The 22,188-nt window shown below is 50.1% G+C and overlaps 1 protein-coding gene across 2 annotated transcripts in view; it reads right to left on the bottom strand.

Annotated features, from left to right (window-relative positions):
• Positions 1–594: 594 nt before the first annotated feature.
• Positions 595–22,188, bottom strand: part of ADCYAP1R1 (ADCYAP receptor type I) — a 61,364-nt gene continuing 39,770 nt past the window's right edge. The window contains exons 12-15 of one of the 2 annotated variants that reach the window (XM_074199282.1): positions 15,060–15,143; positions 10,025–10,154; positions 6,782–6,823; positions 595–4,506 (exon numbers count right to left, since the gene is read on the bottom strand). In XM_074199282.1, coding sequence (XP_074055383.1) covers positions 4,318–4,506; positions 6,782–6,823; positions 10,025–10,154; positions 15,060–15,143 — 445 coding nt within the window. In that variant the 3' untranslated portion in view covers positions 595–4,317. The remainder of the gene's footprint in view (positions 4,507–6,781; positions 6,824–10,024; positions 10,155–15,059; positions 15,144–22,188) is intronic. The other variant, XM_074199283.1, reaches the window with a different exon arrangement.

Here is a 22,188-nt window from a genome sequence, read left to right as displayed (position 1 = left end):
CGCCTCCGCCACTAGCACGGCACCTGGAAGGAGGCGCTTCATGCATGTTTGTCAGGTTTGTCTTGTCTTTGCACGCCCCCCCCGGGGCTCCCCAGCTCTGCAGCAGGACACACAGCAATGAGAAAACATTTATTGAACCGTCTATGGGCGGGGGGTATCTTGGAGAACGCCACCACCGGCCGGGGAGCAGGTTCTCCAGGGGCTGGAGCAGGGCCCAAGAGTTTGACATCAACACAGACGAGTGACCCCCCCCAGTCCCCCCCAGCCCGGGGACCAAAGCTGGAGGCCCAGGATGACCCCACCCCTCGTGGAAATCCAAACACGACAAGACAGACGTCCACTGGACAGGACAGGGAGCCGAGGTGGGAGGGAAGGCAAGAAAGTGGGGAGAGGAGCCCCCGTGGACCCCTGTGACGCTTCGCAGAAGATTCTCAGCCCGTCTAGGGTCTGTGAGGAGTGGGGCTGCGTCCTCATCTGTTGGGGGAAGCCGTCCCCTCATGGGGGTGCCGCAGGAACATCCCCCTCCCCCAGTTATTCACAAGATAAGCATGGAGAGCCCGAGCCCCCCGCCAGACCCCCTACCTGCCCCCCCACTGCTGCCGGAGTCTCCCTGGGGGGCTTCCCAGACCTCACCTGTGGGGCTGAGGATGGGGAGGGCTGGGCCTGGGCTTCCCCGGAAGGTTAGGCTGGGGCCGGGGAGGGTGGGGAAGGCCAGCTGACCATTTACAAAGACAGAGGGGCTCCTATGTGAAATCCCTGCTCCTGGGAGCTGGGCCGGGGGGCGGGTATCTAGTTCACTGGCTCCTCCAACACACCTGGGAGCTGCCAGGGTGGGCATTACGCTCCAACTCCATTGTACGGATGAGGCTGCTCAGGTGATCCCGAGCGGGAGCCTTAAGAGATCCCACTGGCTGGGCAGTGGTGGGGGTGGGTCTGGGCGCCCCATGCCTCTTGTTCGTCTTGCCCAAGCCCAAGGGGCAATGACGGTGGGTGCTCTGTCCTCTCCCTGGTGAGGGACCCCGAGGGGAGGGTCCCCATCCCCCTGGGTCTCCTAGCCCAGCCACCTCCTCATCCTTGGGTGCCCACGGGAGGCAGACGGGTGTCCGTGGGAATAGATTACCCAGCTCTTATCCCGTGGAGGAAATGGTCTGGGGCTTCCAGGGGTTGGAGGCTTCCCCAGCAACACAAGTCTGAGGCGGTCCTCTGAGGCCCAGAAAGGTGGGGTGCTTGCCCAGGACCCTCAGAGGTGACATCTGATCACAAATCTTGACTTCAGCCCAGTGCCTTCTCCACCTGCTAGGCTGCTGTTTTGTAGCCAAGGAAACTGAGGCCCCAGAGTTGGGGTGGGGCCGAATCTCAACTTAGGGGTCCTGCCTCCCATCAGCTTTGGGGGTGACGAAGTGAGTTCCCCATAGACAAGGAGGCATCAGCACATGGCTTCAGAGGCACCTCCCTGAGACCTAGGGGAAGGGGGAGACGTGGTGGCCCACTGGAGGGGCCACCCAGGGGGGACTCTGGGGGACTGGGAGCTGGGGGTGGGGGTTTTTTCCATTTTCCCCATTCCTCTTAGACTCTTCAATGGGGCCTTGAGCCAGGCTGGTCACAAGACCACCCACACCTCTCGCTGTCCAACCATGAGTCTCGTCTTGCCCCGTCACTGTCTGTCCTCCCAGGATGTGGGCCCCTGCCCACAGTGGGTGTCTGAGGCGGTGGCCTCTGTCCTCCTTGGAATCAGCCCTGATTCCCCCCAAACAGAAGGTTCCTGTGATTTCCCACCTACAATGTAGGCCATCCGGTCTTAGAGATTGGCCAAGAGGGAGGAGGTGGGAGCTCGGGCCCAGTGAGGGCCCGGACCCAGGGGCTCCAGGGTGACCTTCCCACTAGACTTGAGCTGCCAATAAGGCCTGAGAAGGGAGAGGGAGGCATATTGAGTGGGTGGGTTTTCATGCCAGGGAAAGGCAAAGTCCTAGGCCCAATGATCCCATCCTTTAGGGGCCAGCCTGGCCCACAGGGGATCCACTCCTGCCAAGCTCAGCAGGCAAAGCTCCCCAGAAACAGAGGCTCCATGGGGGTGGTATCCAGGGGCCCAGCACTTAAAGGTCTGGTCCAGTGGGGCAGTGGGTGCCCAAGAGGCCAGAAGATCTGTCCAGACTCCTCTGGGTCAAGACCTTTGTCTCCTCAGTCATCCTCCCTCTGGCACAGTGGTGCTCAGGTCCAGTCCTCCTCCTCTCACTTTGCATCGTCCTGGAATAATTGCTTTGGGCCCCTCAGTAACAGAGGGGAACCAGGTGGGTTGGGGGCCCATCTCTAAGCCAAAAGCCTGGGGTGGTTTCCCTGGCTGGTGGAATGTCTCACTCCCCCACCCCTGACCCTAGATGGACTCCTGTCTCCAGGTGTTCCCACAGGTCCTGTCCCCAGGAAAGGTCCCCTACTTCTCAAGAAAGACAGAAAAGCCCATCCAGACCCTGAAGAAAGCCATCAGCATGAGCAGCAAGGCCTCCACCTCTGCACTGGTCCCTTGGACGGCCCAGGGGCCTGGCCCCACTCCTTGCTGCCCAAAGCTGGTTCCCTGGCTTCCCTGGCCCCGTCCTCACACTGGGCATGATGAGCTGTGGCTGTAAGGCCAGGCAGAAGGGGAGGGCCCTCGTTCACATGGGGAGTGGGCACCAACCCCGGCCTCTGCGTTTCCCCCAGAGGCTGGTGTCCTTCCCATCAGCAGAGGCTGGGTCTTTGGGGGGTGGGGGGGCTGTCCAGTCCCAGGGTGCTCCCTCAGGCTCAGCTGCTGGTGGTGGGAGAAGACCCTCTGGGACTGCCAGATGTCACACAGGAGCGGGGGCCGGGGCTGCTTGGCAGGACGGATGTGGCTCAGAAATGCTATAGACAACAATTTGTACGAATGGAGTCCAAGAAGAGCCTTGGCGAAGATGCAGAGACCGGGGTAGGGAGGAGGTGCGCAGGCCAAGGTGTCCTCCCACGTCCCATGATCGTGGTCTCGGGACCGGCTCAGGACCTGGCTGGAGCAGAGCCGGGAGGGCCCAGGCTCAGCTACCCCCCCAGTGCCACCTCTGCCCCAGGGACGGGGGACCAAAACCCTTCCCTCATCCCCCTGGTGGGTTGACTCCACCCTACCCCTACTGGGAAACAAAGAACTGTCCCCATGTTCCCTCCGACTTATCTCCCATCTTGAGGGTGCCAGCCAAAGCAACTTCTGAAAAGGGGTCTGGTTCAGCCAGGGCCCTGGAGGATGGGAGCAAGCCAAGAACAACCAGGGGTCCCCAACCATCCTGTGGGGCCTTGAGGGTCGGGGGACCCCTAATGAGGCAGAGAGGGTGGCGAGTGCTCCCTGACCCCTGCTGCATGAAATGAGGGAGGCTGCAGCTCCAATGGGCAGGGATGGGCACTGCCAGCGTTGGGAAGGTGCACCTGGCTTCCCAACTTTGGGAATCTATTTACAAGGTGAGGGGAAGGAACAGGGGAAAAACCAAAGCACTCCAAAAATGACAAGCAGTGCATCCTCCTCCGTGAAGACTTGGGGCTCCCAGGCTCACACTTTCAGACCAACACCTGACATTCATTCAAGGAAAGATGACATGGCACTTTCACCTCACACACTCACACACACACACAGATACACAGACAAACACTCACACAGACACACTCAGATACACAGACACACACACACACAGATACACAGACACGCACTCACACTCAGACACACACACAGATACAGACACACATACGCACACACAGATACACAGACACACAGATACACACACGCACACATACACAGACACACACTCACACTCAGATACACGCACACACACACACACACTCAGACACACACACAGATACACAGACACGCACACACACAGATACACAGACACACATACGCACACACAGATACACACACGCACACACACAGATACACAGACACGCACTCACACTCAGACACACACAGATACACAGACACACACAGATACACAGACACGCACTCACACTCAGTCACACTCAGACACAGATACACAGACACACACAGATACACACACGCACACACACAGATACACAGACACACTCAGACACACACACAGACACACACACGCACACACACAGATACACACGCACACACAGATACACAGACACACACTCACTCAGACACACACACAGATACACAGACACGCACACACACAGACACACAGACGCCCTTGGGAGCCCCAGCCTCCCCTCCCTGCTCCCCTCCTGGCCCCACTCCCACAACGCGTCTCCGTTTTGTCAGGGACAGGAGGGTGGCCACGGTGTGGCTGCCATCTTGACTGCTGCTCATGTGGCCAGATTCTCAGCATTGAGGCTGGACATGCGGATCTGGGAGCTGCTCTTGCTCAGGATGGACAGCTGGGTGCCTCCATTCACCCCGCTGCTGGCCAGGGATGGATGCCGGTGCTTGAAGTCCACAGCAAAGTAGCGGTTGACTTTCCAGCTCCGCCATTTTCTCTTTATTTCTGATTGCACCTTTAGGGAGAAACTTCAAAAGGTCATTTCTTTATGGACCTTGCTGCTTACCTCCGTGCTGAAAGCCCAGCCTGGAGCCCACCGGCTTAGCGCCAAGAATGGAGAAATAGTCTGGCCTCCATGGCCCTGGACTGGGGGCTAGGAGGCCTGGAGGCCCCTGGAGCAAGAGGAGAGTGAGTGGGGTCCCTCCTGCCCCTTGAAACCAGGTCTTCCAGGAGCTCAAAAAAGTTTTCACAGCACAACTCTGCCCAGCAAGACCCTCTGGGAGCTTTCCTATTGGCTGAGGCCTTTAGCTTAGAATGCCTGGTCCTGCCCTCTCTCTCCAGCCTCCGCTCCTTTCTCTGCTCCAGGTAAGACTGTTTCTCAGAATTCCCTTTATCTGGGATCTCCTCCTCCTCCTCCCCCTCCCTTTTCCAAGAGGACCCCATGTTTCTGACAATCTTCTCTAATGCTGACTGGCACGCTGCATATCAGGTTTGACAGTAGGAGTGGGGGGGGCACCTTAATTAATCCCTTCTAGAGTCTCTCTCTACCATCATTCGACATCCTTTCCTTGGAATATCTTGCCATCTGACTGAAGCACCCTGAATCACTATCAGCTGACCAACCTTTTTGATCATCCCCACTTTTCTCCATGACTTTGACCCTTGAATCAAGGCCCTCCTCTCCACATCTCTTGCTATCAGCCTTGGAAACTTCAGTGTCCAATTTGGTGATCCTTCTAAACCCATGTCCTCAGAGTTCCTTGAACGCCCATGAATCCTTTATCTCCCATGACCAACATTCCCCAAGACCTTCATCTACCATGACCTGTATCTTACTTTAATGAGTTAAAGATTAATTGAAACAATTCATTAATCACAGGATATAAATGTACACAGATCATCAGCATTCCTGTATATTGCCAATAAATCCAGGAGGAAGAGAAAGGGAGATTCTGTTGAAAAAGTGGCTTCAAATGCCTTGAAGTCTGTCTACCAGAATAAGCCCTAGAGTTGATCTACTCCACCCTGCACCAGGAGGTTCATCCTCTAGATCTCACTGTCTCTTGGGCCTTGAACTTCCAGCATCTCCCATCTTGCCAACTCTCCACTGCCCTCATCCCTACATTGCCCGTTCTTAACTATCACCAGAACTTTCAGAGCCCGTGATCCCTTCTTTTCTTCCAGCCTAACCAACCTGTTTTGCATTCACTTTCACTCCTCCCCAGGCTTGCCCCTAGGGTCAGACATTTCACTAACTCCCTGTAAGCCCTGGCCTCTGAACTTCCAGCCTTTCCATCCCACACGTGTCACCCACTTTCTCTGATCCTACTGATGGATGACTGGCTGAAAGCAGGGATGCACGTTATGGGAGTCCACGATGTACGCTTCTCCATCTACAGCCATCTAGGCCTACCTTTGGACTTTTTAAGATAGCCATTTTCAGTACTTTCAGCCAATCATGTGGCAGGATTTTGGGTCCTCCACCATCCCACCTCCCCAGTGGGATCCTTATTCTCTGAATGCATTCTAGCTACTCAAAGAGCTTCCTCAAGTAGTGTGTGTCTTTCCTTCTCCCCACTGTGCCAGAACAGGACCAGGCCACAGGTGATCCAGAAAACGTTGACTAAATGATTCAGCAAAGAATTAGTCATGGCTTTTTGAGTTTGGAAGGTGATTTTGTGTGTGTGGGCCACCAAAACTGGGGCCTTGCCCACTCCTTCCCCACCTTGCTTTGTAGTTTTGCTTGGTGCTATGGTGGTCCCTTTTCTCTCCCACTCTCCCACTTCTTTCCCAAGAGATAGAAAGCTGAGATCAAAGACAAAGGAAGCCAGGGCTTGACCCTGCAGTGAGAAGCCCTGCTGGCCTTGTCCCCAGGGAGGTCCTGAACAGGACGCTTGGTGCCATTAACTGAGGGCTCCTTGTACCCCTTCCACCCAGTCCACTGGCTCCCTCATGACACCAGCTCAATTTGGAATGTTTTCTTGGGCACTGTGTAAATGGGTTTCTTGCCATCTCCATGACCCACTTCCTCTACCCCCAGGGTCTCGGTCCCACTCAATTCTGGGGACTGGCTAGCTTTGTGGGTGGTCCCTCTCAGAGGTCCAAGGTGCTCAACTCTGTCAGGAAGAAAAGCTTTAGACCCACAGAAGAAGCCTCTAAGGGCAGAGCTCCAGAAGTGTGGCAGCTACAGGGAGGAGGGGCCACTTTAGAAGTAGGGCCAGGCTGTGGGGGCTCACCCCCCACACCCACCTTTGGCAAAGACAACTGGTGAGCAGAAAGCCAGAACTTACCTCCCCATTCAGGAAGCAGTAGAGGACAGCCACCACGAACCCCTGGCAAGAGAGGAGATATAGAAGGGAGGGAGCAGAGTAGGGAGAAGAGAGGCAAAACATTACTCAAAGGTGGCATAAGTAGAAGCAGCCCCTTCCCCGTGTCACAGGGGGACACTGCCTGCTCCCTGTGCTGCTGCTGTCACCATCATTCACTTGTTCCACAACAGCCCTTGCCCATCTGCTCTGTTTTCTACATCCAGATCTCAGTCTTGGGGAGGGATCTCTTCCCTCTCTTCTGGCTCCTCTTTCCCCACGGATTGATTCTCATTGTCACAACAGGCCCCATCTTAGTGAATCATCTTGGTGAAATGGCTCCCAAAGCCTTTCAAGATGACCCCGACTTCCCTCTTCTCTTGAGTCCCTTGTGCCCTGGCACCAAATGACACTAGTCTTGCACCACCCCTGCCATCCTCTGCCTCGACTCGTGTGCTGCTGAATGAAACTGGAGAAGACTGTCCCAACTGGATCCACTCCAAATCTGTATCACAGAATCTCAGCTGGGCCTTTACTGCTGCAAGTTGTTTCCCTATCCCAAGAGCCACAGAAGCTCTTCCAATCCTCTCTTGTCAAACTTCCCATGACTCCTCCTCCTTCCTCACCTCAGCCAAGAACCTTGCCTAATGTTCACTGAAAAAAATGAGGCCATTTGCCAAGAGCTCCTGTTTCTCCTAATCTCATTGCACCCAGCTGCCTTCTGGCATTATCTTCTCTTTAACTTCCGTCTCCCACAAAGATGTCAAGACCCGAATTCCTCTCCATTCTCAGACACTTATTAGCTGTGCGACCCTGGGAACATGACTTAACCTTTATTTGCTTTAATTTCCTCATCTGTGAAGGATAATAATAGTGCCAGCCTCCCAGGGCTGTTGTGAGGATCAAATAAGGCCGTAATTACAAAGGGCTTGGCGCATGTCTGGCACATAGTTGGTGCTATGTAAATATTAGATATTCTTGTTATTAATTAAATTACATTCTCTCTATAGTGATCCCTGTCTTCTCTGCAGACCCCCCCCCAGTCTATCATTCCCACTTTCTCCTGATCAGCCTCAGTCGGACACACTGTCATTTGTCTCAAACATAGTGATGTCATTTTGGTGGTCTTCAATAATGAAGGACAAGAACCAATTATTCCCACTTCCTAACATCTTCAATTTCTCCTTATCTACTGGTTGCTTCCCTTTTACCTCCAAACATTCCTGTGTTTCTTCATTGTCTTAAAAAACCTATTTGAACCATTCATCCTCACTAGTTATAATCTCTCTTCTATTTTGTGGCAAAACTTGAGAAGTGTGTAAAATTGGTGTTCCTTTCCTCCCACCTATTCAGTCTACATTCTGGCTTCTGACTACATCATTCAACTGAAACTTCTGAAGTTGCTAATCTCTTAGTGGTCAAATCTTATGACTTTTTCCTCAACCCTCATTCTACTCAAGCCTTGGACATTGGTCACTCTCTGACAACTTCTTCTCTGTCTCCTTTCCTGGATCCTCCACTGGATCATGCCCTATTAATTGTAGTTGTTCGGGTATGTCCTGGGTCCCCTCCTTTGTTCTCTCTCTCCCCTACTTCACTTGATGATCTTGACATCATCTCTATGTTGGGATTTCTCAGTTCTGTCTACCTCTAACTAGTTTACTTATCTTTAATCATGCATATCCAACTACCTTTCAGACATCTCAAACTGGATGTCCCTGTGACATCTAACGCACAATGGGTCCAATGCAGAACTCATTATTCCCCACCTCCAACCCTCTCCACCATCTGTCTTCACTCTTACAGTTTGAGGACACCACCATTTTCCAGTCTCTCGGCTCCCCAACCTGACCCTAGACTCCTCACTCTCTGATCCTTCATATTCAATATGGTGCCAAGGCCTGAGGCTTTCATGGTTGTTGGATCTCTTGCTGATTTCACCTCAGTTCCAGAACATGTCTGGCAGATTTCAGTTCTGGAACATCTGGTAGATTTCTGTTCCAGACCATCTCTTCCGGATTTTGCCTCTGGAACATCATCTCTTCTACCCACCTCCTTCTCTCCCCCAACCCTGACCTCACTCTGGTCCAGGTCCGCAGGCCCTTCCTTCTACCTGGACTATGGCAATAGCTGCTTTCCGGGCTTCCTGCCTCAAGCCTCTTCCTGCTTTTGGGAATAATCCAGAAGACTCCTAGCAAGAAGTTGCAGCTTTTCAGCCAGTTGGGTGAAGAATTGATATAATCCATCCAGAACTCAACAAAGTCTTCCAAACCTGGTCAGCGTTTCTATTGCTACTGAGGTCCATCAATGCAAATGTGAGCAGAGGAGGAGCCAGAATGCGCATGGTCCAGGACCAGGGTTTGTAGAATCTCCCTCCGGGAAGGGACAACTAGTTTCTTTCTGAAAAGTGATGGCTAAGAAGACAGCCAGAAAGTCCATGTGGACATGGCTCTTTGGGAGACCCTGATGCAGCCTGGGAGCCTGAGGGATAATGGGGTGCGGATGGCAGGAGGGTTGGAGTCAGGGGAAGTCGTAGGTTGTTTTATGTGATTTGGCCATCACTCCCTCTTCCTTTCATCATTTACAGTGTCCTCTGTAAGGGGACAGAAGGCAGAAGACTTTCCCAGGAGGTCTTGTCCCTCCTTCCACAATCCCAGAGCCCTGGGGTTGAGGGGGATCTTAGAGACCATATGAACCAGCCCTTCATTTAAGGAAGCTAAGCTTCAGAGAGTCAGTGAAATTCTGTTTGGCATTCAGGGCCCTCCATACCCTGCCTCTTTCCATCTTCTGACATCTCCCTTATCCCTTGTACAAAAGTCCTGTGACCATGGTCTTCCAGGTGGTCCCAGAACAAGACTTTCCATCTCTGGGCTCCAGACATTTTCTCTAGCAGCCCCCAAGCCCAGAAGACTCTCCCTTGCCTGCTCTGACCACTGACTTCCCTAGTTTCCTTTAAATCCCAGCTCTTATAGGAGGCCTTTTGGGAGCCCCCTTAACTTGGGTGCCCTCCCTCTGCTGGCAATCTTCATTCATCTCACCAGAATCTTGTTTGCACCCACTGATTACTTGTTGTCTCTCCTATTGGACTGTAAGCTGCTTGAGGTTGGGGGCTGTCTTTGGCCTTTCTTTGTCTACGTAGTACACAGAGTAGGCACATGATCAAGGCCACACAGAAGTTGGCAGCGGAGATGGGAGTAGAACCTGCTCTTCTGATTCCCCTTCCCATACCTGGAAGGAGCCCAATCCCAGCTCAAACACGAGTCTCTCCCTCTTGCTGACGTTCTCCGGTGAGAAGGCAAACACCGTGTAGTGGATTCCAAAGAGTGGGATGAGTAGCAGCGTGGAGCGGGCCAGCCTCCTGCCAAGAGAAAGCAGACCCAGCTGGTTTGGGCTCCTAGGTTGGGGGCTGTAGCCCCAGCTGATGGGGGACCTTTCTGGGCATTCCCACCCAGACCCATATGTACAGACAAAGACAGAGGCATCTTCTGCCTCCCTTTGAAGCCCATGCCAGGTAGAAACACCCTGCTGGCCTGCACCACCCTTTCCCCCCTTAGACTTCAGGTCAGAGGGGAGAGGACATAGCCTGATTCTCCAAGGATGCTTTCAGAGAAGGGAAGGAGGCAGTTTTGTGCCTATGTCCCTCTCTTCTCTTCATTACCATGAGTCCAAGACAGTGGGATTTATAAATGCATGAGTAGAACCCGATATCCCTGGGAAAGCTGTGGAGAATTCCCTGGGTACAATGGAGAATCCTTGGATGAAGGGGAAGAGTCTTCTATAAAGTAAAGAATATTTGTGCATCATAATCTATCCCCACTAAAATGAGAAATAGTCTGTGTTTTCTATGGATCCTCAGGTCCTGACCTTCAGACACTCTGAATATCTTGGCCTCATCCTTTTTCTGTATCTGGTTATCTAGATGTCAGCGTGTTGGACTTGTTTAAAGCTGAATTGGGAAGTATATTCCCAATGAGCATTGGGAAATGTGCATTCAGTGAAGGCCTGTAGAGGCTGCCTGGAGGATCTGAGGGGGAGCGGAGAAGATGGCTGAAGAAAGGCAAGAAGAATTGGGGATTCTTCACTTGGGCAAGAGAAGGCTGTGGGTGGGAAGAGGGAAAGAGATAGTATGGATTGGGGGTGCAGAAGTGCAAAACTTTACTGGAGATACAATGAGAGGCAATGACTTCTATGATGAAGCATGAAGGTTTTAGAATAGACACTAGGGAGATAGTTTTGACTAGAGTCTTGGGAGACAGGAACATGCCTCCAAAGGGAAATTGGAAATCACAAGTGAGAGCATAGAGGGCAATAGACTTAGAGCTGGAAGGAACCTTAGAGAACATTTAATACAATCTCTTCATTTAGCAGGGGACCTGAGGCCCAGATATAGGCAATGACTTGCCAAAAGCCATACAGTCAGTAACTAGCAAAGCTGTTATTCGAACCCCAGACCCCAGGGCTTTTTTCCCATTGGCCACACTACCTCTCAGAATGGCAACTTGGATTAAAAGAGGGTATGATTGGAAAATCCCTAGCATATGACAGTTGCTATGGTTGGGAAGGTCAAACATTTTTCAGGTGCTATGCAGATGAGTTACAATAATAACGGTGATGGCAGCAATGATGAAGGCGATGGTGATGGTGATAAATGACAAAGGTGATGACATATTGATGATGGTCCTGATGATGATGATGGTGAAGACCACGGTGAGGGTGACAATGATTTCAACATCAGTGATGGAGGTGGCGATGATGATGATGATGATGAGATGATAGTGATGGTAGTGATGACCATGGTGATGATGATAATGATGAAATACATCGTGTATACAACCCTCACAAAGAGCTATCCAGCTTCTGCCTAAAGACCCCCTGTGGTGGGGATCTTACTGCCTCCCAATGATCCAACCCTCTTGGGGACAGCACTCTTTGTCAAGAAGTTTCTCTACAGTCTTTTCCTTCTACTTCTGGAGCCAAGCAGAACAAGGCTTCTCCTTCCCCTTACCTACTGATACTTGATCTATCTATCCTATCCTTTTCCGGCTTCCCTGTCTCTCCCCAAACTGCTCCCCTCCTCCAGGAGTATTTTTTTGGGGGGGTTTGTAAGGTGATGGGGTTAAGTGACTTGCCCAAGGTCATTATTAAGTGTCTGAGGACAGATTTGAACTCAGGTCCTCCTGACTCCAGGGTTGGTACTCTAGCCACTGCGCCACCTAGCTGCCCCCGGGAGTTCCTATAATCAGCTCTCAGACAACACGGACTTATGAGCTCCCTCCTAGTTGTCTCCTCTGGCTGTTCTACAGCTATTCCTACCCTCCCTAACCACCCCAAATTGAGTCCCAGCCTCCAGGGGTCATCTCTCTCTCCTGTTCCACTCTATCCTAATGCAGCCCAGGATCTCACTGGCTTAGTTGGCAGCCCTCTCACATTCCTGTTGAGCTTTTGGTCCATGGAACCCCCCTCCCCCAGGCCTTTCTCAGACAACCTCCTTTCAGACTAGACTTCCTTATCTCGTGAAGCTGATTTCTTGAGTCCAAGTGTAAGACTAGATGTATTCCTACTATGTTTCCCCTTCTAAGTTCCAGCCTCACAAAACCAAGGTCATTTTCCCCTCAGCTTTGCTCATCTCTAAGTTTGATAAAGATGCCACTTGCCCAAGATGTTCCTTAGTGGCTGTGTCTACCTCCTCAGATGGGAGCTACCCAAGGGTGGGCTCCATATCTCCCCATCAGGTCAAAATGGGCACATATCTTCCCCATTCAACTTAAGGCAAAGGTCATATCCCTGTCTCCAGAGCCCATCATGGGACTCTTCTCAGTTATCAACTGTTGACTCTATGACTTCCCCAGCCTTCCTGAGGAGAGGCTGGATATGGATATGTAAAGCAAATCTGAGATGGAAATGTAGCAAGAGGTGGATGAAGAGTAGAGAAAGGATATTCCCCCTGGCCCAGATTGATGCTTTGGAGCTCTCTCCCCACTTCCCCCATCTCCACCGACAGGCCCCAGCAGAAGGGGTGATGGCTGAGTAGGTCTGGGTTGACAAGTCTTGTCCCAAGTTTTTGGCTTCTAGGCAGGAAAGAGAAAGTCTCAGAACTAGGTAAAAACCTTTCATTGGAAGGGAAATGAGCCCCTGCTGGCTGTGAGGGGGAGACCCTGCCCTCTGCCCCTCAGGACACCTCATGCCCTTGAGTGCTTGGGCCTCCTCTCCATGGCCCCAGGGGGCTCTGTCTCAGACTTCAGAGCCAAGGGGTTAAAATGAGGGAGTTTGTCTCCCCACTTCCCTTTCTGGGCACTCTCTCCTCTCCTCCCTCCTCCCTTTGCCATGTCTCCTTCCCCACTGGGTGGCTGATGCCCATACACTCCTCAACATCAAATCTTCAAATCAAAGAATCATGGGCCCAAAAAGACAATGCTTAAGCCACAGGAGTGAGGCCAGGTGGCAGGAGAGACGCCTACCTAATGAGCCCAATGACCTAGCTGGCTAACAAGACTTAAGCGCCCCTCACCAATAAAAATTAGGGACAACATACACACATATGTCCATACACACATACATACACGAGTGTTTTCATGTGTATATCCCTAGTCAGCCTAAAAAGTTGCCCAGAAACAAAAAAGGTAGACTGTCACTCTACCCTGCCCCCCCTCTGCCCTTGCATCAGAGGACTAAGACAAGGGGACTTTCTTTTAAGAGTGATTAACAAAAAGCCCCCATTGTGCCACAGGCTTCCCTGGCCCGGAGACACTGACTGGCTGAACTTGTGGGACCCAGAATTCCTCCTCCTTAATAGATTCTCCACTTTCCCATAAATTTTGCTGGTAAAGTAGGCCCTTAAATATTTGTTAATTGAGTCCCTGGTGAGGGGGGGAGCTCTCAAACAGTCATTGTCTGTAATCCCTTGGCCTAGGTAGTACCCAAGCAGCCCCCAAGAAGCTTATGAAACCCAAAAGACAAAGGGGAACATCCTTGGGGGATGAGGAGTGGGGAGGATCCCTGGGCACTTCAGCCTGGAGTTTGACCACATCACTGACCCGAAGGTTGAGAGACAGAGATACAAATTCATGGGAGCAGTTGAGCTTAGAAACAAGCATCTAGAGACACTGGAAGGAGGGATTAGGCACAGCCACCAAATAACTTTCCTTGAGTGTAAATCTGATTGCAACTCCCCTCCTCTGTCAGCTCCAATGTCTCCCTATTGCCTCCAGGAGAGAACAAATTCCTCTGGCTTCTAAGCCCTTCACAAGAGGCCCCTCAGCTAGCTTTCTGATCACTCTATGGTCCAGACCAAGAGGCCTGCCTTTGTTCCCCACATCTGGTATGCCAGCTTCCATTTCTGTGGCTTCCTCCTGGTCATCTCTCAGACTCACCCCCTTCTCTCTCCCCATCCTCACCCAGTCTTCTTTCAAGGGTTCCTTTCTTGGTGAAGCCTTTCCTGTTCCTGCCCCCCTCCCCCCATTTCCCACACCCCTTAGGAGGAGTGCTCCTAGCATCAGAGCCAAGGGTGGTGGGTTGTCTGTCTGTGCCCCGAGTGCCTAGGACAGGGGTGCTGGGCAATGACTTAAGTGAAATAAAAAAATAAGTTACTAAGCCTTGATTGGAGAGGCTGGAGAGATTGGAGCACCATCCAAGGGGGGGGACTTGATGACAATAAGAGCAAAGCCCTGGGTAGAGAGTTCTAAGGGCTGAGCTCTGCTCCCTGCTTTTCTCTTTGCTCTGGGATAGGTCCCTTGGGCCTCTGTGGGTCTCACATGATCCTGGAATCGGAGCTGTCTAGCCACTGGACTTGGACCCTTCTCAATTGTGGTGAGCCCTCCTTCCCCCCTCCCCCATCCCTCATGATGGCTTCTGAAAAAAGGGGTTCTTGCCTAGGGAGGAAGCTGGATGAGCCAGACCCAAAGATTCCCCTCTAACATGAGCCCCTCAGGAAATTTCCCATGGGGAAACTGAGACCTTCCCAAGATTTGACCACAGGTTTGCTGATTCCTGATTCCTCCAAGGCTGACTCCCCCTCCCCCATCACCCCTCCCCCCTTTTCTTTCCTCCTGGTTCCCTCCCTTCCTGACCCAACCAGTTGGGGACTCCAGCAGGTGCACAGACCCCGGATCATGGACGTGCAATGGGTGGGCGGAGGGGTGGTAGGCGCGTGCTCCGGGGACCAGCAGGGGTGAGGCAAGCACAGGGTTGGCAGCAGTAGCCTGCGCCTCTACCTCCCTCCTCCTCCTCCCACTGCCCCCCACCAGCCATGGTCATGCAGACTTACAGAGTAATGGTGGACAGTTCTGACATCTTGCAAGAGTGCTGCTGAGCCCGCTTTGGCCTGCAGTAACATTTCTGCACGCAGTTGCTGAGTGTGACAAGATTAGCGCTTCCGTCAGCTGGGGAAACTGAGGCACGTTCAGTTCAACACTTTTCATGGAGAGAGTGTCCAAATGTCCCTTGCTGGTCAAGCCATGGATGGGGATGAGGAAGCAACGACCCCATGCAGGAAGAGGGTCCCACCACCAATGCATACAATCTAACAACACAATGTTATCGGCAGGCAGGCACAAAGACTGGGGAGGCGCATTTATCACCCGACATGTTAAGAAGGCAAGATATCTCAAGGGTATCTCATGCAGGTGTTCAGGGCCCCAGAGGAGAAGCTCCAAGGATGGCCACCCCTGGGCTGAAGCATCAAGCTGGGCTCTCCAGTCTACCTTGGGGCATGCTCAAACACAGGAGGTCGGGGGGGTGGGCCGGATCCAGGAGGGGGTCCTCACTACTTATGCAGTCCCTTCCTATTTCCCCTCCTTGGGTGCTCATGTCCCTTACAATGGAAGACATAGCGGGAGAGGTCTTGAAATCATGGCCGGGAAATGTGAAATTCTTCAAAAGGTTCCAAGGAAGGCCATGGGATTATGGGGAAAAATGGGAGGTAAAAAACCAAGGAAATCACATCATCTGAGAACAATTCAAGCTCCTTTCTAATAGTAAACCGCTCATATGAAGGAAGAATCTAAAGAAGTGTGACAATGGTAAAGCCTCAAGCTGCCTAAGTCTGGCTCTATGCTTTCTCTACTTTCTCCATCTCTCCGCAAGGGCTAGAAATGATGGAGGAAGGAAGAATCCTCCTTCTCCCTGGCATACTCTCTTATTCTCTGAATTCTACTTCCACTTAGTCCTTTGGGGTCAAACTTACTCCTTGGACCTGAAAATTCATGCTCCTCTCCTTCTATGGATAAAGAACTATGGGTAAAACTCAAGAACTGGGATTTCTTGTTCAACCCGAGTCTACTTGCTTATCTTGGATAGACCAAGTTTCCATGCACTTTTCTTGATTAATTTTTGAAATAGCTATATATCTATGCGAGTGCATCCTGTTCTTAGTCATTAAAAGAGGAGCCATGGACTCTTCAGGGAGGCCTTCTCTTGTCCACATGGATCACCATACTTCATCTCATCTAGGACTGGAAAGGCAGAGTAGCCCTTGCTGGCAAAGCCAACTGCTGTGAGTCAAAGGACCTGGGATGAGATTTGGAAAAGGATGCTGAGCCCATCCAGGCCAACCCCCACCTGGAAAAGTCTCATTGCTTCAACATTTCTCACAAAGGCTTAGCTTTTTAGGGAGAGGAAGCCTATCAGTTCCCAGAGCAGACAATTCCACTGTAGAGATGTCTAACTGTTGGGGAGTTTTCTTTACATCAATATCAAATCTTCATCTTTGCAGCCTCCACTCATTGCTTTGTATTTGGGAAAGCAGACCCAGCCTAGTTCCAGTTACATATGGAAGCTTTTTGGACACCTTATTGTAGCTGTCATCGTCTTCCTAAGTCCTCTCCAGAGTCCATATTCCCATTCCTTTAACCAATCTTCATAGGACCCTTCATAGGTATCTCGCCCACCTAGTCTTCCTCCTCTGGGCATTCTTTACCTTGTTTATTGTCTTAAAATGCAATGTGCAGAACTGGGCCCAAGATGTCATAGGAAGCTTGACCACTGAAATCGTGATCTCTAGCATTTTGGACACGATGTCTCTCCTAACAGCCCCTGTGAATACTAACTTTCTTAGCTGTCCTGCCATACTGTTGACTCAAATTCAGCTGGTCAGTCACTAAACGCCCTTAGCTTATTCACAAGTACTGTTGTCCAGCTAGTCCTCCTCCATTCATCTTGAACTTGTGAGGTTTATCTTTTAACTATGAATGTAAGACTTCATCTCAGTTGAATTCCATGTTAGGAGAGTTGATCCAAATCTGTTGGCAGCTTTTTGAATCTCAGCCCTTTCATCCGCTGTGTCAACCATTCCTTCAATCTTCCTGGTACCTTTAAATGTGATAACTATGGCTTCATCCAAGTCATTGATGCTGAATATGGAATAATGGCCAAAGACATACATGACTGGTCATTCTATTCAATGGTATCTACCAAAGTATCATCAAAACATTCATCGCTCTACTTTTGGATTGTTCAATTAACAAAATTCACTTAATTGTCCTGTCATCAAGCCCAAACCTCTCCATTTTGTCCACAAAGATAGCGTGAGAAACTTCATCAAGTGTTTTGCTGGAACATGGTATATTGTGCCTACATTATTTCTCTGATCAGACTGAAAAGAGAATGAGTTCAGTATGTCATGACCCTGCTCTTGGCAAAACCATGATAGCTTTTTGCAATCACTGCTTCCCTTTCGAAATATCCACAAAACATCCCTTTAATAAAATATTTTATAACTTTACCAGTATGCAAATTCAAGCTTTATGTCCTTTAGATTAAAGATTGTTTTCTTTGTCTGTATCTGCGATATGTCAAAGATCACTAAAGATCACTGACAGACCCTGCCAACAGATCAACCAGATCTTTCAGTCCCCAAGGATGTTCTTGGTCTGCAGCTGGTGACTTGTCCTTATCAGAGCAGCTGAGTGTTCTCTTATCATCTCACCGTTTCCTGTTTTGACTCCAAGTTAAATATTCTTGTACTATCAGAGTCAGTCTCTCCTTGGTAGAGAAATGCTTCCATACTTCAATGGCTCCATGATTTCCTTCACAGAGTCCCTTCCTCCATGTGAAGCTTTCTTGTCCAGACAAGTTATCATGGGCCCACCCAATACACTAGGGCTCCTGCTCTAGTCCTCTGATCATTACAAGGACATCATGGAGACCATCCATCTGGGATCTCTCAGTTTCAACATACAACAGTCCCCATACACCTTTGGGATGATGAATGGCAAGAAAAATCAGAATGTCACTATTATCAGCTGTCAGTATTCCATAGCCCCCAGATAGTGTTCCTGTCCCTTCTGGGACTATTCTCTTATCTTCAACATAGCTACCAATTCACTTCGTCCTCCTCACCAACATCACTGGTCTCAACTCATTCTGGACTCTTATGCCCCCAAAATGATTCTTAAAGGAATCCTATTTAGTTGTGACAAGCTTTTCTTTCTGTCTTTATACATTGGTGGTAACCTCTCTGTGCAGAGTTTTCTTTTTCCTCACACTTCTTGGATTGACTTCTCCCCCCTCTTCCCCCCCCCCCCAACAATGCTGTGCTCACAGGATGCTTCCTGTTCCCTACCCTAGGGCTTCCTCAGCCTGGAGTTCATTTGTACCCTGAGAAGTCGATTTCTGCCCAAATCTTCATTTTAAGGAAAGTGCATGGGTCAATCAGTCTCCATTTCCCCTTGGGTTCTGCTCTGTAGTCTCTGGATTTGTTTTCCTGACATAGTCTGGCATAGACACTCTCTCCCTCCAGTCCTTTCAGCTCTTTTTTATGTGCTGTCTTCACCCACTAGAATGGAGGCTTCCTGAAGGCAGGGATGATCTTTTTTCATTGCTTATGTTTATAATGCCAGCACTGGCAGATATATACAAAGCTTGTGGACTCTTCCCAATGAACCCTTAGACATTCACTTTCACCGAACCACTTTCTGTTCAAGAATTCTGAGTGGGAGTGCTGACTGTCCCAGATGTTCCCCTCAATCCCTTGAGTGGCCAGGTCAGCCTTGGTGGTCAGAATGAGGTCCAAAGCAGCAATCCCATTGGCTGCTTCCACTGACTTCTGAAAGCGTAAATGATCATTAACCCACAAACACATTAGCTGTTTGATCCCTACCAAAGTCCAGAATCCAGGGAAGCCAGGTGGCACATGGAGAGAGGACTGGGATTGGAAACCGGAAGACTCCTCCTCCTGAGTTCAAATCCATTCTCAGCACTTACTAGCTGGATGACCCTGAAAGTCACCTGACCCTATTTGCTTCAGTTCCTCATCTTACAATGAGCTGGAGAAGGAAATGGCCAGGGGCTCCAATGTCTCTGCCAAGAAAACTCCAAATGGGAACACCGAGAGTCGGACACGACCACAATGACTGAGCAACAACAACATTGTCCAGATGTTTGCAAACCCTCATCTCCACAACTTCCTTTATTCGTGGCCTGGTCTGTGATCTCTTTCTCAACTCATCTATCTCCTCTTTCTGTAGTGTCTGTGGTCCACCCCAGCGTCCACATCATTTCTATCTGTCCTTCCATTTAGTCTCACCTACATGATCTTCACCAAGATCCCCCCCCACACACACACACATTGGTCTCTGGAATTCCTTACATGAGGATAGATGTTCTATGATAAGCTGGCCTCCCCGTCCCTCCCTCACATCTTTGGTTCTTTTCCTGTTTTCCTCCTCTTCTCCTTCCCTTTCCCCTCCTCCTCCTCTTCCTCTTTTCTTCCTTCTCTCCTCCTCCCCAACATTCTATCAGTAGTGTGTTCTCAGATAGCTGCTACACTGGAAGGCATCTGATCAGTGAATTCACATTAAGATGTGAATGATTAACTTTATCTTGTACCCTAATTCACATGCAGCAAGACAGATTAGGAGACAGGAGACTGGCTTCTCTTCTCAATGCTACTATTTTTTTTTACCTGTGTGACCTTAGGACACATCTCAACCTCTGCGAGCCTCAATTTCCCTCTTTGAACAGCAGTGGCTTTTGTGCCAGATAGAGTGTAGCCCAGAAGGTGCTAGAAGTTGTCTAGAATGGGGAGAGGAATGTGAAGCAGGCAAAGAGGCTGAGGTTTGTCTGCTGCCAATCATAGAGGATGGGCTCATCATCCCAGCCTCAACCAGTTTTGATATCTATGTATTGTTGGCTGCCATTGGTGAACTTTAAGAGAAGAAAAAAGCTCACAGTGAGAATTTAACAAAAGTTTAAAATGATTTTCCAGATTGGGATCAAGGGATAAAACAGACTTCTTAAATTCCATTTCAGGAATTCTTCTGAATTTACTTGGCTACCTGGCTGGAGGGGGGTGGTTCCTAACCCTTGGGCATACATGTAAAGAACTTTGCTTTTGTCTTCATACCTCTGGGCTGGGCATGCAGTAGGTGCTTAATAAATGTTAGCTGGCTGATTGATTGACTGATTGACACAAAGCGATTCTTAGAAGGTAACCAAGAGCAACTTGGCAACCAGGAGGGCAGTGAAAAGACAAAGCCAAGAATGTTGGGGTGTCAATGGCTCGGGAAGGATGGAGGAATTTGAGGCCCTGCACACATGTGCTCTCTGGTCAAATGGGTTTTAATTACCTTCCATATGGTGACTATGTGTCCCTTCACTACATGTGTTCTCTGCCCACCTCCAATGGTCATAATAGCATTCCTGGGGGGTGTATACCCCATGTGGGATTGGGGGTAGAGGGAATCTGCTTTTTGTTCCCGTATTTACTATGCTCTTTGATTAAAAGATTTTTTTTTGTTTTGATGCCATGCAGCTTCTGGAGAATTAGTAAAAGTAAATACACTGGTAAGACCTCACCAACTATCCTTTTGAGTGGATGTCAAGAGGGAGGGGTGTGTATGTGTGTGTGTGGTGTGTGGGTATAGGTATGTATGTGTGATGTGTTGTGTGTGGTGTGTGTATGAGTCTGTGGTGTATCTGTGCACATGGTCAGGTGCTAGATGTAAAAAGGAGAGACCAATGCCCGAGCCGCCCAACTCCCAAGCTGGCCCAGTGGATGGAAAGCTCTTTGAGAACAGGAAGCTACCCTTCCAATAGCAAAGGTCACTATCTCACAGGCTTCCTGGAAGCATCGAATGAGATGATCTTTGTCAGATGCTTTGCAAGCTGTCAAGCATTTTAGAACACTAATGAGGAGGAGGATGATTTCCATCTTAGTCCCTAAAGGGTGGGCACCAACTCCTCAGCCCCTGCTGCCTCTTCTTTATCAAGCTGACCAGCTCCTTCTCCTGTCCTGTCCTGCCCCCCTGCAGACACCAGCTTTTCTCTCTGTTACTTGCAGACCATCTCTTTGCCAGAATACCTTGTGGAGGCTGGAGATGATGCCAGCCTGCTGGGGATTCAACCTCCATATCTCAACTCATAAAGTCTCTTTTCTCAAGTCCTAATGACTGGGCTTTCTTTCTCTGTCAGGTACTGGCTTCCTCAGGAAATGAGTCAGAGGGATTTGGCAAGTTCTCTAGGGGTAGAAAAGTTTGCGGTTTCCTTGATAACATGTTGTACTCTAGAAGTCTGCCTTCTGAGGTCAAAGACACATGTGTCAAGGGAGAGATCTGGGGGGAGATGGGGAAGAAAAAAGGAGAGAACCTGCATGGAAACCTGATTGGGGGGGGGGGGGGTTGGGGAGAAACCTTGGGGAGAAGGTGGGAGCATCTGGGAGACCAGACAAGAGCAGTGCCTTTGGAAAGAAAACCCAGAAAGAGACCTGAGAGATTTAGGTGTAGAACCTTTGAGGAATATTGCCCTTTCCTAAGCCCCTGTTCATTGTGCTTCAAAAGCACCCGTAGGGTCTCCTGAATGGGTTTAAGAGATTCCTAATATAGGTCAAGATGAATAAAGAAACCCCAGGGAGCTAATGGGGGAGCCAACTAGCCTAAAAAACTGATTCAGGTTGAACTAAAGGAAAATTGGCTCATTGCAGTTTAATGAACAGGTTACAGGCAATCCTGAACAGATAATCAATCATAAACCCTATGTCTAACCCCCAAACAGTCTATTTGCTTTGTGACTTTTCTGTGAAGGGGTTTGCCTTCTTATGCCTGGTGAGATAAGTTCAGGTGAGTATATCCCCCATTTGGGCAGCAGTGGCCTTGCATCAGAGTCTCTGAATGTCTTGTTCCCATTGCCTTAAAGAGATGTCAGAAAACAATAGAAGATCAGAGCGGAGGAAAGTCCTCCAAGGCCTCTTGCTGCAGTGAAGCCACTGTGGGCTAGATGACCATGACCCAGCAGATCATGGACCCTCTGCAACGTTTTGGCCAATGATGTTTAGAGATGTAAATGGTGAGGAAATCCATCACCTGGTGGCGTAGTTAATGATGAGCTCTTCTAGACTCAGCCAGGCTGGTCTCCATGCCTATGAGCTTTGGAGGACCTTCCAAAGCTTACATTTGACTGGG

The sequence above is a fragment of the Macrotis lagotis genome, chromosome 8, assembly GCF_037893015.1.
Source record: "Macrotis lagotis isolate mMagLag1 chromosome 8, bilby.v1.9.chrom.fasta, whole genome shotgun sequence".
In the NCBI taxonomy this organism is placed as follows: domain Eukaryota; kingdom Metazoa; phylum Chordata; class Mammalia; order Peramelemorphia; family Peramelidae; genus Macrotis; species Macrotis lagotis.
The sequence above is the reverse complement of the archived record's forward strand: the minus strand, read 5'-3'. Positions and strand labels throughout refer to the sequence as shown.